This window comes from Heptranchias perlo, chromosome 1, assembly GCF_035084215.1.
Source record: "Heptranchias perlo isolate sHepPer1 chromosome 1, sHepPer1.hap1, whole genome shotgun sequence".
Classification (NCBI taxonomy): Eukaryota; Metazoa; Chordata; class Chondrichthyes; order Hexanchiformes; family Hexanchidae; genus Heptranchias; species Heptranchias perlo.
In genome coordinates, this window is record NC_090325.1 from 102,266,985 (window position 1) to 102,282,356 (window position 15,372).

General features: G+C 47.8%; 1 protein-coding gene across 3 annotated transcripts in view; it reads left to right on the forward strand.

Annotated features, from left to right (window-relative positions):
* Nucleotides 1-15,372, forward strand: part of anapc4 (anaphase promoting complex subunit 4) — a 95,680-nt gene that overhangs the window by 22,010 nt on the left and 58,298 nt on the right. For all 3 annotated transcript variants that reach the window (XM_067989108.1, XM_067989127.1, XM_067989118.1), the window contains exons 9-10: nucleotides 12,039-12,149; nucleotides 12,482-12,565. In XM_067989108.1, coding sequence (XP_067845209.1) covers nucleotides 12,039-12,149; nucleotides 12,482-12,565 — 195 coding nt within the window. The remainder of the gene's footprint in view (nucleotides 1-12,038; nucleotides 12,150-12,481; nucleotides 12,566-15,372) is intronic.

The window sequence follows — 15,372 nt, forward strand, 5'->3', positions numbered from 1 at the left end:
TGCCTTGAATGTTTACACAGCTGGTTCCGTTCAAGCAACAGCAGGGGATATCTGCCAAATTTCACAAATAGTAGAGCACTGATACATAAAGCAAGTGACAGGTGCTCTGTTTAGCATGGCTAACTCCTTCATTACTTTTCTGATGGAAATCAGCCTACAAGGACAACAGAGCCCTGGTCTTGTATTGTGTAGCACATTTCCCCAAGGGTATTATTGATCGTGCGCGTGCATCTGTACAATCCCCACACCCCCATCCCACAGATTTCATGACCAGAGAGGGGTTCCATCAATTAATGTGCAGCTAGTCTGATTATAGGCACACAATTATGCAGGTCATTGTTTGCTAAAATGGTAAGACTGTTGACGCCCTTATTGTTTTCTAAAATCTATGGTGCCACCATTATTTGAATGTGTAGGATGACTGGATGGATTGCTCCTCAGGGAACAAGGATATCATCCAGCCTTGACTCATGACCCCCTTGAGACTGTCATGATCAACAGCAGTATAGTGAATTATATAATCAATATAATGAAGCACACGCAGACCCTAGAATCATGGTGAAGCATATCTCAGGAGTGTCGAAACAAAGATTCAGCTGCTTGGACAGATCATCAATAACAACAGCTAGCATTTATATAGTACCATTAACATGGAAAAGCATCCCAAAGCATTTCACAGTGGTGTAATCGGACAAAAATAGATGCCGAGCCAAAGAATGGAGGGGTGACCAAAAGCTTAGCTAGGCTTTAAGGAGCATCTCAAAGGAGGAGAGGGAGGTGCAGAGGTGAAGGAGTTTAGGGAGGGAATCCCAGAGCATGGGGGTTAGATGGCTGAAAGCACTGCACCAATGGTGAGACAAAGGGAGTGGGAGATCAGGGAGTGTTGCAGTGTAGCACAACTAAGTTCTCAAAGATCATAAGAACATAAGAAATAGGAGCACAAGTAGGCCATCCAGCCTCTCAAGCCTGCTCTGCCATTCAACAAGATCATAGCTGATCTTCTACCTCAATGCCATATCCCCATATCCCTTGATGCCTTTAATATCTAGAAATCTATCGATCTCTCTTTTGAATGTACTCAATGACTGAGCCCCCACAGGCCTCTGGGGTAGAGAATTCCAAAGATTCACCACCCTCTGAGTGAAGAAATTTCTCCTCATTTCAGTCCTAAATGGCCTATCCCTTATTCTGAGAATGTGACTGCTGGTTCTAGATTCCCCAGTCAGGGGAAACATCCTCCTTGCATCTACTCTGTCGAGCCCTGTAAGAATTTTGTATGTTTCAATGAGATCACCTCTCATTCTTCTAAACTCTAGAGAATACAGGCCTAGTCTACTCCATTTCTCCTCATACGACAATCCCTCCATCCCAGGAATCAGTCTGGTGAGCCTTCGTTGCACTCTATGGCAAGTATATCCTTCCTTAGATATGGAGACCAAAATTGTACACAATACTCCAGGTGCGGTCTCACCAAGGCCCTATATAATTGCAGTAAGACATCTTTACTCCTGTACTCAAATCCTCTTGTAATAAAGGCCAACATACCATTTGCCTTCCTAATTGCTTGCTGCACCTGCATGTTAGCTTTCAGTGACTCATGTACAAGGACACCCAGGTCCCTTTGAATATTAACATTTCCCAATTTCTCACCATTTAAAAAATACACTGCATTTTTTTTTCCTACCAAAGTGGATAACTCCACATTTTTCCACATTATATTCCATCTGCCATGTTCTTGCCCATTCACTTAGCCTGTCTATATCCTCTTGAAACCTCTTTGCATCCTCTTCACAACTCACATTCCCACCTTTGTATCATTACCAAACTTGGAAATATTACATTTGGTCCCCTCATCCAAATCATTGATATAGATTGTGAATAGCTGGGGCCCAAGCACCGATCCCTGCAGTACCCCACTAGTCACAGTCTGCCAACTTGAAAAAGACCCGTTTCTTCCTACTCTCTGTTTTCTGTCTGTAAACCAATTCTCAATCCATGCCAATTCTCAATCAGTATATTACCCCCAATTCCATATGCTCTAACTTTGTTCACCAACCTCATGTGTGGGACCTTATCGAAAGCCTTCTGAAAATACAAATACACAACATCCACTGATTACCCCTTATCTATTCTACTAGTTACATCCTCAAAGAACTCCAATAGGTTTGTCAAACATGATTTCCCTTTCATAAATTCATGTTGACTCTGCCAAATCCTATTATTATTTTCTAAGTGTCCTGTTATCACATCCTTTATAATAGATTCTAGCATTTTCCCTACTACTGATGTCTGTAGTTCCCTGTTTTCTCTCTCCCTCCTCTCTTTAATAGTGGGGTTACATTTGCTACCCTCCAATGGCAGGAACCGTTCCAGAATCTATCGAATTTTGGAAGACGACAACCAATGCATCCACTATCTCTATAGCCACCTCTTTCAAAACCATGGGATATAGATCATCAGGTCCTTGGGATTTATCGACTTTCAGTCCCATTAATTTCTCTAGTACTATCTTTTCACTAATACTAATTTCTTTCAATTCCTCATTCTCGCCAGACCCTTGGTTCTCTATTATTTCTGGGAGATTTTTTGTGTCTTCTTCCGTGAAGACAGACACATAGGGCCCGATTTTAGCAGGCCTGCGGGTTCCCAGCGGGTGGTCCTTCAGGAGCGTGGAAAACGCGGACGACTAATTGAGTGCGCCCCCCGCGCGATCGCGGGATAATTGATCACATTAAGCCGTGGTTCCGGGTTCTCCGCTCCCCAGCTGCGTGCCGGCGGGCTGCGCATGCGCAATACCGTTTTCGCGATGGAGGAGCTCCACTTAAAGGGGCAGTCCCCCAAAGCCCCTCCTGCTGCAAGCAAGAGGCAACACAGGATAGCGCAACCCAGGGGCAAGGCTGCGCCACGCTTCTCCGACCTCGCGCTGCAGCTGCTGCTGGAGGGTGTGAGGAGGAGGAGGGACACGCTGTTGCCGGCGGACGGACGCAAGTGCCCTGGCTCCATCACCAGGAAGGCATGGGCAGAGGTGGCGGCGGAGGTCAGCAGCAGGGCCAACACCCCCAGGACATGGGAGCAGTGCCGCAAGCGGTTCAATGACCTCACTAGGTCCGGCAAGGTGAGTACACCAACGCACCCTCCCACAACCCGTCCCCACCATCACGCCAAACATATCACAACCCCTCCTGCAGAGCCACCACAGCGCTCCCGCAGCAATCCTCACAGCCACTCACTCACCATCCTCGCCGTGCCCGCAAGTACCCACCGTCCCTGTCCCCACCCGAACACTACCACACACCCCAATCCCCATGCAATGGGATGGGCATGTGGCACATGCATCCTCCCATCCATCTGCCCCACGCTCAACCCACCCACACCGATGCTCGATGCGTCTCACTATGCAATATGCACTCACTCACGCATCTGTGTTTTGCCTTGACAGGAGAAGAGATGCAAGAACAACCGAGAAAGGGCCCGCACCGGAGGGGACCCGCCGCACGTGGTCGAACTGACGGATGCAGAGGTGGAGGCACTCGACCTCACCGGCACGCAACATTGCCTCTCTGTTGCGGATGGCGAGTCTGGCGCTGCAGAAACGGCCGGTAAGGGAAAGCTGACACTCAACACTCATGATCGCGAGTGACCGTATCATCACCTGGCATCAGGCGCACCGTAACGTTTGTGCAAATGCCTCATAGTGCCCTCTGTTCTCTTGCAGGGCCGTCTGCGAGCGCTGTGTGCGAGGAGGGCGATTCCTCAGAGGACATGCCGGTCTCTGAGGGTGCATCGTCACATATGAGCCAACCATCCACCAGCGCAGAGACACGCACCTCGGTGGGTCCCCCTCGCCAACTAGTTGGGGTTGCACTTGGTGATTCACCGCGCACGTGTGAGCATGAGCAGACCCTGGTGGCAGGGGCAGCCGCGGAGGGTCCGCGTCGGTGGGAGCACTCATCTCCAGGCTCTGCTCAGCCAGACCCAGATGCTGAACCCAGGGGGCCACCAGTCAAAAGGAGAGTCGTCGAGGGGCACCAGCTAATTGCCGAGGTACTGGGAGAGGTGCCGCGCGCATTGTCCACAATTGCGCAGGTGATGGAGGAGTCCAACTCCTGCATGCGGGTATTGGTGGCGCAGGTACAGGAGGGTACCGGCGACACAGTGTCGCGGGTAGGTGTGGGAGCGTCTGCGGTGGAGGACAGGCTAGCCTCCCTCGAGCGTCACGCACAGCTCCACATCGAGTCCGTGCAGGCCCTGACAACGGCTGTACGGATTCAGGGTGAGCAACATTCCGCCGCCATAAACAGGCTGACGGATACACTTGCAAGGCCTCACACATGCCACCCAAACTGTCGTCCAGCAGGGTGGAAGGGGTGATGTGGGCCGAGGCCACGAGAGGGATGATGGTGAACGGGGACATGGAAGCGGGGACGCTTCTTAAGGTGCCCCCACGTCCCACCTGTTGCCCCCCTCTCAACCAGTACCCGCAATGGTGCCTCCTCTCCAGGTGGCCGAGTCTGCCCCTGCACAGGTGCAGGAGGAGCAGTCTATGGAGGTGCCCTCACGGGCACCGAAACCCAGGGGCCGTCGGCCCAAAGCATCTACCCGGTCAGGGCAAGAACAGGAGCAACCTGCCACTACCTCTGCTGGAGCCACAGGGGTAGCACCACGTAGGGGTACCCGGAAACGAAAGCCAAAGGCGTTATAATCACAAAGGGAATGCACCAGGGTGTCTGTTAATTTGTACACTTTTTGTTTATAGTATTGCACCATGTACATATTAAACACTATCGTTCTCACCACTCCTGCCACCTCTCGTCCATTCTTCTGCGGCCTGTGCAATAGGTGCGTTCCGTGCAGCCCATCATGACGGCGAACACCTGCTGCCGCCCATTGGGCACACTGCTGTGGGTGCAGGAGTACTGGCAACACTCTTCAGTGGAGGGGGCTGGTATGGCCCCTCGCATGTGCAGGTGAGGAGATGCGAACGCCTCGCACTGTCTGACTCTAGGAGAACCGTTGACATATGAGTGCCTCCCTGGCCTGGCGAGCATCCCGGAGAGCCGGTGTTCGGCGCATGGGTCGTACATCATCCTCTGGCGCGTCCTCCTCCTCCCCCCCCCCCCCCTCCTCCTCCTCCTCCACCTCCACCTCCTCATCGCCGTCCTCAATGTGGGTGGCGGGTGTGGATGGGGCCTCCTCCAGCGGCACCCCTCTCTGTTGGGCCATGTTGTGCAGGGCACAGCAGACAACTATGATTCGTCCCACTCTGAATGGTGTGTATTGGAGCGCTCCCCCAGAACGATCAAGGCACCCGAAGCGCATCTTGAGCAGCCCTATGGTCTGCTCAATTGTAGACCTGGTAGCAGTGTGGCTGTCATTGTACCGACGCTCCAGCTCGGTGATGGGGTTCCTCAGAGGTGTCATGAGCCACGTGTGTAGGGGATACCCCTTGTCGCCGAGGAGCCAGCCGTTGCCGGTGTTGGGTGCGTGGAAGAGGGGCGGGACGGTGGACTCCCTGAGGACGAAGGCATCGTGGCAGCTGCCGGGGTATCTGCCGCACACGTGTAGGAATCTCTGGCGGTGGTCACAGATGAGCTGCGCGTTCATGGAGTGATACCCCTTCCTGTTGATGAACAGCCCTGGCTCATGCGGAGGTGCCCGTATTGCGATGTGGGTGCAGTCGATTACACCCTGTACCCGTGGGAAGCCAGCCATGGCATGGAATCCAACCGCCCTCTCCATCTGGCTGCGCTCGTCCATGGCGAAGTTGATGTAGTGCGAGGCCCTGCGGAACAACCCATCGGTGACCTGCCTTATGCACTTGTGTGCAGACGACTGACAGACCCCGGTGATGTCCCCGGTGGCACCCTGGAAGGATCCGGATGCGAAGAAGTTGAGGGCAGTGGTGACTTTGACGGCGACAGGTAAGAAGATGTTGCTTGGTTCATCCGGGCGCAGCTCGTCGTTAAGGAGGCTGCAGATGTCACCGACTACCTGGCAATTGACTCTGAGCCGCCGTATCCACTGCTCCTCGGAGAGGTTCATGAAGCTGAGCCTCAGTCTGTCGACCCTGTGTGGAGGGTAGTGCCTCCTGCGACGCATCTCTCTCTGCGGTTGCCCTCCCTCCTGCTGTGCAGGTGGGTGTGCCACAGCACCGTGTTGGGGGGCTCCACGTCGCTGAGGCGGACTGCGTGGACTGTGGGGCTGCTGGGGCTGGTCATGCTGTTCGTCCTCCGAGGATGTCAACGCACCACCCATCTGGCAGGTGTTGGTCTGAGGGGTTGTGCAGGGTAGGTAGGTGTTTCCTCGCACTGGGGCTGCGGTTTCACGTCGGTGTTTCCTCTGGCTTGGAGGGGGGTGGTGGAGGGCAGGGGTTGCCCTATGTGACGCGGTGGCCTCCTACGTGGGCGAGGGCTCCCCCCCCCCCCCCCCCCCTTGTGGAGTGCACCTTGGCAGCTGCCACAGACTGCTGGCTGCAACACGTCCGGTTGGAGTGAGACTGTTTCCCCCAGTGTGGGAAACAGTCTCGGTTGAAGGTAAAATCCCACACTTCCTATTAAGACAGCTGAATCAGGTCATTTAATGACCTCAACAAGCAAGGTAAATACACTCAAGTGGCATCCCGCTGGCTTTAATTGCCTGCGGGATTCCCACCAGCGGGGGCTGCGCACGCACCCCCGCACGTCAGCGCGGAACCCGGAAGTGGGCGGGATTGAGGCGCGATCTGGTGATGCACCTGGATATCGCGATTTTCGACGCCCCCCCGCCGGGAACGCACCCGGAACCCGCTGGTAAAATCGAGCCCAAAGTATTTGTTTAATTTCTCTGTCATTTCCTTATTCCCATCTCTGTCTATAAGGGACCCACATTTGCCTTCGCCAGTCTTTTCCTTTTTACATACCTATAGAAGCTTTTACAGTCCGTCTTTATGTTTCTCACTAGTTTGCTCTCATATTCTGTTTTCCCTTTATCAATTTCTTGGTCCTCCTTTGCTGAATTCTAAAATTCTAAAATGCTCCCAATCTTCAGGCTTACTGCTTTTTACGGCGACTTTATATGCCTCTTCCTTTGATTTAATACTATCTTTAATTTCTCTTGTTAGCCATGGTTGGACCACTTTTCCTGTTGGGTTTTTGTGCCTTAAAGGAATATATATTTGTTGCAAATTATGTATTCTTTAAATGCTTACCATTGCCTGTCTACCGTCATACCTTTTAATGTAGTTCCCCAATCAACCACAGCCAACTTGCGCTTCATACCTTTGTCGTTTCCTTTGTTTAGATTTAAGACCCGAGTTTCAGATTGAACTACATCACTTTCAAACTTAATGAAGAATTCTATCATATTATGGTCACTCTTCCCTAAGGCTTCCTTTACAACAAAATTATTAATTAACCCTTTCTCATTGCACAATACCAGGTCTAAAATAGCCTGATCCCAAGTTGGTTCTTCAACATACTGATCTAGAAAACCATCTTGTATACATTCCAAGAATTGGTCCTCCACAGTGTTAGTGCTAATTTGGTTTGCCCAATCTATATGTAGATGAAAGTCCCCCATGATTACTGTATTACCTGTGTTACATGCACTTCCAATTTCCTGCTTTATACCGTGCCCTACATTACCATTACTGTTTGGTGGCCTATAAACGACTCCCACCAATATTTTCTGCCCCTTGATGTTTCTTAGCTCCATCCAAACTGATTCTACATCTTGATCGTCTGAGCCAATATCCTTTCTCACTTTCGTACTGATCTCTTCCTTTATTAACAGTGCTACCCCACCTCCTTTTCCTTTTTGCCTGTCCTTCCAAAATGTTGAATATCCTTGAATATTCAGTTCCCAGCCTTGGTCAGCCTGCAGCCACGTCTCCGTAATGGCAATTAGATCATACCCATTTACTTCTATTTGTGCGATCAATTCATCTACCTTGTTGCAAATGCTGCGTGCATTCAGATAAAATGCCTTTAATTTTGCCTTTTTAACATTTTTTCCTATTTTGAACTTATTTCCTGCTGGCCGTTGTTTCTGCTGCCTTCCAATTTCACTTACTACTTTTCTGCCTTCCACTTCCAGCTTTGTTATTCTCTCTTCTGAATCACCCCCCTGCAATGTTAGTTTAAACCCTCCCCAACAGCAGTAGCAAACCTCCCCGCAAGGATATTGGTCCCGGTCCTGTTGAAGTGCAACCCGTCCGGCTTGTATAGGTCCCACCTCCCCCAGAACCGTCCCCAATGCCCCAGGAATCTAAAGCCCTCACTCTTGCACCATCTCTCCAGCCACGCATTCATCTGCTCTATCCTCCTAGTTCTGTGCTCACTAGCACGTGGCACTGGGATCATAGTTAACCTTTTGTGTATTTCACAACTTTCGTCAGTCAAAAAAATAATACGGGATCTTGATAAATTGGGCCAGTGGGCCGATGAATGGCAGATGGAGTTTAATTTAGATAAATGTGAGGTGATGCATTTTGGTAGATCAAATCGGGCCAGGACCTACTCCGTTAATGGTAGGGTGTTGGGGAGAGTTATAGAACAAAGAGATCTAGGAGTACAGGTTCATAGCTCCTTGAAAGTGGAGTCACAGGTGGATAGGGTGGTGAAGAAGGCATTCAGCATGCTTGGTTTCATTGGTCAGAACATTGAATACAGGAGTTGGGATGTCTTGTTGAAGTTGTACAAGACATTAGTTAGGCCACACTTGGAATACTGTGTACAGTTCTGGTCACCCTATTATAGAAAGGATATTATTAAACTAGAAAGAGTGCAGAAAAGATTTACTAGGATGCTACCGGGACTTGATGGTTTGACTTATAGGGAGAGGTTGGACAGACTGAGACTTTTTTCCCTGGAGAGTAGGAGGTTTAGGGGTGATCTTATAGAAGTCTATAAAATAATGAGGGGCATAGATAAGGTAGATAGTCAAAATCTTTTCCCAAAGGCAGGGGAGTCTATAACGAGGGGGCATAGATTTAAGGTGAGAGGGGAGAGATACAAAAGGGTCCAGAGGGGCAATTTTTTCACTCAAAGGGTGGTGAGTGTCTGGAACGAGCTGCCAGAGGCAGTAGTAGAGGCGGGTACAATTTTGTCTTTTAAAAAGCATTTGGACAGTTACATGAGTAAGATGGGTATAGAGGGATATGGGCCAAGTGCAGGCAATTGGGACTAGCTTAGTGGTATAAACTGGGCGACATGGACATGTTGGGCCGAAGGGCCTGTTTCCATGTTGTAAACTTCTATGATTCTATGTTTCGGTTGGACGAGGGGGACACAGACTGAGAATGAAGATGTGCCTACTGAATCAGGCATTGGTGCAAACTGAGCATTAGAAGTATTTCACATTTACTTCTGGTCACATGGAGCTTCTGCCGAAAGTAGTCAGGAGCTTCATTTTAATGCTAAAATGACATTTAAATTAATAATCAAAGCACTCAATTTTCCATATTTCACGCTGTAAATTGGACATTCAAGGTTGCTAGGCTCTGTTCTGATAATTCACTCTTAAATCATAATTTCTACCATTTGTGGATTCAGAATCTTTGAGCCTGCACTATAAGATTATTGGCATTTTCTTCCTGTTCTTTAGTTTGGACCCCACTTTATTTTCTTACTATTTCTGCCAAGGATTTTGACGCTATCATTTTCATATGTTGCCATTTAAATTTTTAAAGTGTGTGATTTCCAATGAGAATACCTCTTGTGGCACCAAATACCTCTACAAGAGGTAGTACAATTGGAGGAAGAAGAGGTGGCCCAAATAAAGGATGCCAGGCAGATGAGATTACACCAGTGGTGGACTTGCCACACTAGCCATTAACTCGCCAACCCACATATATCAACAGAGGTGGACTTACCTGGATTTGTCTGAGGAACTGTGTCTTCGTAGGCTGTAGCACATAAGCATAGGCTGCAGTTCATAGGCGAGGCTATGATAGGGTTATGCTGAATTTTGCGATCTGACCTCCAGCCCAAACTCCACCGCCAGCATGGCACTGGCAGTGGTTATTAGGGTGTCCACAGTCCTCAATTTTTTACATATTGGGCTCTTTCTAGGGAGTCACAAGTAACATTCAGAAACATGCCAGTCAGCAGAATACAGATGCGTATAGCAGGTGGTTGATGCATTGTTTGCAAGTCCATTGCACTTCCTATGTATGAACATCCAGCAGCAACAGCATGAAAGTGCTCTGCATTTTTCTAAATGGCAGAATTCTCCAGAGTCCGGGGCGTAACTGACATTGCTCATGTGGCTCAATGAGCTGTGGCCCGCAATTCAAATGTATTGATGAACTGCTCGGTCTACCACCCATTCAACATGGAGCTTATTTGTGATCATCAACATAGAATCCAGTGCAAGTCAATGCTCCATTTCTAGGCAGCAGTCATGATGTGTTTGTCTTGATGCCATTCACAGCGCCTCCAGTATTTCAGACAGACAGAAGAATGCTAGCATAGGCTCCTGGGTGGCCAAGGGTATCCCCTAAAATCTTGCCTTATGGGGCATGATTTTAAATGGGGAAGAACGGGTGGGTTGGGGGCAGGTAGTAAAATATTTCTAAAACCCGCTCCCCAACCCACCTCCAACGCACCCATTTCTGGTTTTAACAGAGGCAGGAAGAGAGACGGGCAACCGACCCGCTCTCAGGAGGCGGGTCAGTCAGTAAAAGTTTTCAAGGAGACAGCGGGCCTCCATTTTTTACAGATTTTTTTGTTTTTTAACCCCTGAGGGTCGGGATTCCCGGGCCTTCTACTTCATGCCACGTGAGAGGAGGTAAGAAGGCTCAGAACTGCAGGTAAGTTCATTTATAGCACAACTTGTGGGTCCAGAAGAGCAGGAGTACCTCCCCCAGGCCCAACAAGCCTACCTGCAGCGACCCCGCCCCCGGCGATCTCCGACCGCCCCCGCGCCGCCCCCGGCGAACTCCACGCCCAATGACCCCTGAGGACTGATCCACCCAACCCCCATGTAACACTTACCTCTTTACGTCTTCCCACTGGCTGCTCTCCCCTTCAACTGAGACCAGCCTGTTGTCCGGGAATCATACAAAAAAAATTAAAAGACGTCTTCACGTCAAAATGGTACGGATGTCCGGGAAACCGTATTTCCAGGTTTCCCGTCAGGAATTCCGCCAGCATCCTTGATATAATCATGCCCGTGACACTTCTGAAATAGCTGCGAACATCGGCAGAGTGCTGATACAGTGAGGTACATGCAGCCATAAGTATTATTGTCTGTTAGCATCTTGAAGCAGCGGTTGACAGGCTTGCTTCAATACAGTTTGACAAAAGTATCTAGCATCAGAATCATCTACATACAATGAGTTATAGTCCAGCAATTTTATTTTAAATTCACAAGCTTTCGGAGATTTTCTCCTTCCTCAGGCAAACATTTGCCTGAGGAAGGAGAAAATCTCCGAAAGCTTGTGAATTTAAAATAAAATTGCTGGACTATAACTTGGTGTTGTAAAATTGTTTACAATTGTCAACCCCAGTCCATCACCGGCATCTCCACATCATACATACAATGAGGCAGAAGCAACACAGAGCTGCGGGAAGACGAGGACAGCCAGGAAGTGGGCACCATGATCAGGAATCTGCCTGAAGGCTACTAGACTCTTGGATGCCACCTTCTCATAAGTATCCAATCCATCCAAAGCATCAGCAATTCACAGTGGCCAAATTCACCCTTGCCTACATTACCAGTTGCAACATTTAAACTGCTGTGGATCCTATTCCTTCTGAATGCTAAAACATTATCCAACAATATACGAAGAACACTCTGAACAGAGTATTGGAGGAGGCTTTTGAAGCCAATAGTACAATTATGTTCAAGAGGCAACAAATAGTTTCTTAAGAAAGGGAAGGGACTGAGTGCTATGGTGAAGTTGTAAGTTGTGGGATTCAGATTAGCCAAAAATGGCCTGTTCCAAAAAATTCTTATGTTTTGCCATGTTTTTTTGAGAGAACATTTTGTGTCTTTATTTAGAAAATGGATAGTGAAACATATTTCAGTGTTGTACTAAAAATTATTTCCTCCTGCAGATTGCAGGCCGTTGTCTGGATCTTTGCTTGTCTAGTGACCTGAAAGCGTTATCTGTAATCACAGAAGTTCAACTATCCAAGGAACCGGAGCCAATTATCAGTTATTTTCAGGTAGGATTCCTGACCTTTGTTCAGAAATGTATGACTTATCTAATCAACTTGGTTTAGGCTTGTATAATTAACAAAATGTATTTGTGCTAATGGCCATGTCCTTGTAGCTATGCAAATCTGAAGGCTGTTACACTTAATGTGCCAGTATGGTTGGTTAGGATATCAAATTTAGTGAGTTGCTGAAGCTTGCATTAAGCTGTAATTATTTTGTTGAGCCTCGGTTATCAATTATGAGTATTGTGTGGAATTCAAGAGGTTATTTCAACAAAAGTAGTCATTTTGAAACAGAATGTTGACTTTCTTTTATATGATCTTATCATTTGTTTACACAGTTGGATACCACTTTGCTCTCAGATTGTTTGCCTGAGGTAACTCGGATGGCCCGGAAGTTCACTCATATTTCAACACTCCTCCAGGTACAGTCCAAAGTCGCCAATCTGAACTGGTTGTGATCAACACCTTGAAGATTAATTGTTCAGAGTATTGAACTTGTCTGCCTTTCCATATAATTTCTTGTGTCTGAAGCCTTACACGGGAACTTTTTTAATTGGCAACAATCTGTCACGTATATTAAGGATTTTATTTTGGCTTCCCTTTCTGACTGGTTCAGTGAACCAATTAGATTATACTAGGCGCAAAAAATAGTTCAGCTTGCATTCAGCCACTAATACACCTTGTCACTTAACGAAGTACAATCACCTACCAAACATTGAAGAACAAAACAGGTAAGTTGTAACCTCTTTAACACCTCTAGCACACTGTGGACCCCATAGCCACGAGCATTGACTGTTGCTACTTCCTTACTTGCCAGGCCTTTTTTCCTTCAGGAGGAGGAGCCCAACAGGATCAGCCTCTGTTTGCTACTCAAAGCATGTTGTGAAATAGTTTAGCATGTCCACCTCTTCATTGTGACTAGACCAAGTCTTGATTGGTGATGCAATATTATCATCCTCTGCATCAATAGGTGTGTTTTCGTTTTGAATAATTCCATGGTGTTTATCATTAATTATGATTTGATACTCTGGTTCACCAGCATCACAAGTCTCAGCATTCCTGCAGGCCACCTTGGATGGTAGAGTCTATGTCCTGAAACTCCTGTTCCAGGTGGAGCAACTCATACCATTGCTTTGGTGTGCACCTGTCTCCTGGTCAAGATCAACAAGCTTCTTCCACCATTTAGCAATAGCGACTTTCTCAACATTTTCCAGATACTACTAATTATATGAACAGCATTCTGCAAGATGTAATGTGATGTTATAGAGTGCTTTATTTGCAATAGCATTGCAGTAATGTGAGAGAGTAGGATCATCATGTTCTAAAATCTTGTATTGGGAATCAAAATGCAGCACTGATTTTTTTTTAGTTTAACTGTAGAAGTTTTTCATTCTATTGTATATAGCTCTTAATTTAACCTCCAGAATGCTGCCAATTTTAGAAACTTGTTTCAGCAGAGCCCACTGTGGTATGCGCTGACAAGTTATCTCCTTGAGTAGCTGGGGTGCTTGATGTTGCATTCAAAAAGATGAAAGACTGACTTAATCCAGTCAATGATGTGACAAGATAAATTTTCAGTGTCCAAAGCCAGTGTGAATAATTTCTGAAAATGTGGGTCCCAGCTCCAATATTCTGGGTGGAGACTTAGAGCATGATTTTTACATGGAGCTGGGAACTCAGCGGATGGGTAGATAATTGCGTGGGAAACCCGGAAGTAATTTGAGTGCGTCTGAATCTACAATTGCAACAAAATTGAAGGCACTTACTTTTACTTCTGGGTTTCGAGTCTCCAAGCTGTGCAGCGGGTGTACTACGCACCCACGTGACATGATCTGAAGTCCACTATTTAAAGGGCCAATGCAAAAATGAATTTTGGAGCAGAAAGGAGGAAATAAAGGTATGGAAGCACATAAGGGAAAGGCAGCACCCAGGTTCTTGGATGCATCCCTTGAAGTACTGCTGGGTGCTGTGAGAAGCAGGAGGGAGGTCTTGTACCCAAGTGATCAGAGGAAGAAACTTGGTTCTGCCACCAAGAAGGCATGGCTGGAGGTGGCAGAAGACGTCAGCAGCAGGAGCATGGTGCCCAGGTCTTGGCTGCAGTGCAGGAAGCGTTTTAATGGCCTAACCAGGTCAGGAAAAGTGAGTGCATTTGCTGAATCATCCACGTCCTGTGTTGTGCACCGCCCCCCCCACTCTGTGTTGGAATGCCTATTCCATCACATCATTCCTCACACCCACTTAAGTTTCAACATCAACTATCCTTCACTTTCTATGTACTTCCTCACCTCTCCATTTGTGCACCCACCACTGGCACTTCCCCCATCCTGATGCAGTGTGATGCATCTGTCTGATAGTCACCCTCTGGTGCATCGGTTTCATAGTCAGCCTCACCCAAAGCAATGCATCCATCGGGTGAATGCGACACCTTCAGTCACTCACAGGTCTGTTCTTTCTACCCTTGTAGGAAAAGAGAGCACAAAACGCAAGGGAGAAGACTAGGACTAGAGGTGGACCTCCACAAATGGAGGCCATGGAAATAAGTGGGACAGTTACATCACTATCCATCGGAGATGGAGAGACTAGAAACCCGCAGATGGCTGATGACAGGACTTTAACATCTTTCACACACAAGATGAATTTATTTCATTAATGACCGAAATATAACAGACATAAGAACATAAGAAATAGGAGCAGGAGTAGGCCATACGGCCCCTCGAGCCTGCTCCGTCATTCAATCAGATCGTGGCTGATCTTCGACCTCAACTCCACTTTCCCGCCTGATCCCCATATGCCTTGATTTCCCTAGAAATCCATCTCAGCCTTGAATATATTCAATGACTCAGCATTGACAGCTCTTTGGAGTAGAGAATTCCAAAGATTCACAACCCTCTGCGTGAAGAAATTCCTCCTCATCTCATGGCCGACCCCTTATCCTGTGACTATGCCCCCTAGTTCCAGACTCTCCAGCCAGGGGAAACAATCTCTCAGCATCTACCCTGTCAAACCCCCTCATAATCTTATATGTTTCAATGAGATCACCTCTCATTCTTCTGAACTTCAAAGAGTATAGGCCCATTCTACTCAACCTCTCTTCAGAGGACAACCCTCTCATCCCAGGAATTAATCTAGTGAACCTCCGTTGCACCGCCTCTAAGGCAAGTATATCCTTCCTTTGGAGACCAAAACTGTACGCAGTACTCCAGGTGAGGTCTCACCAATGCCCTGTACA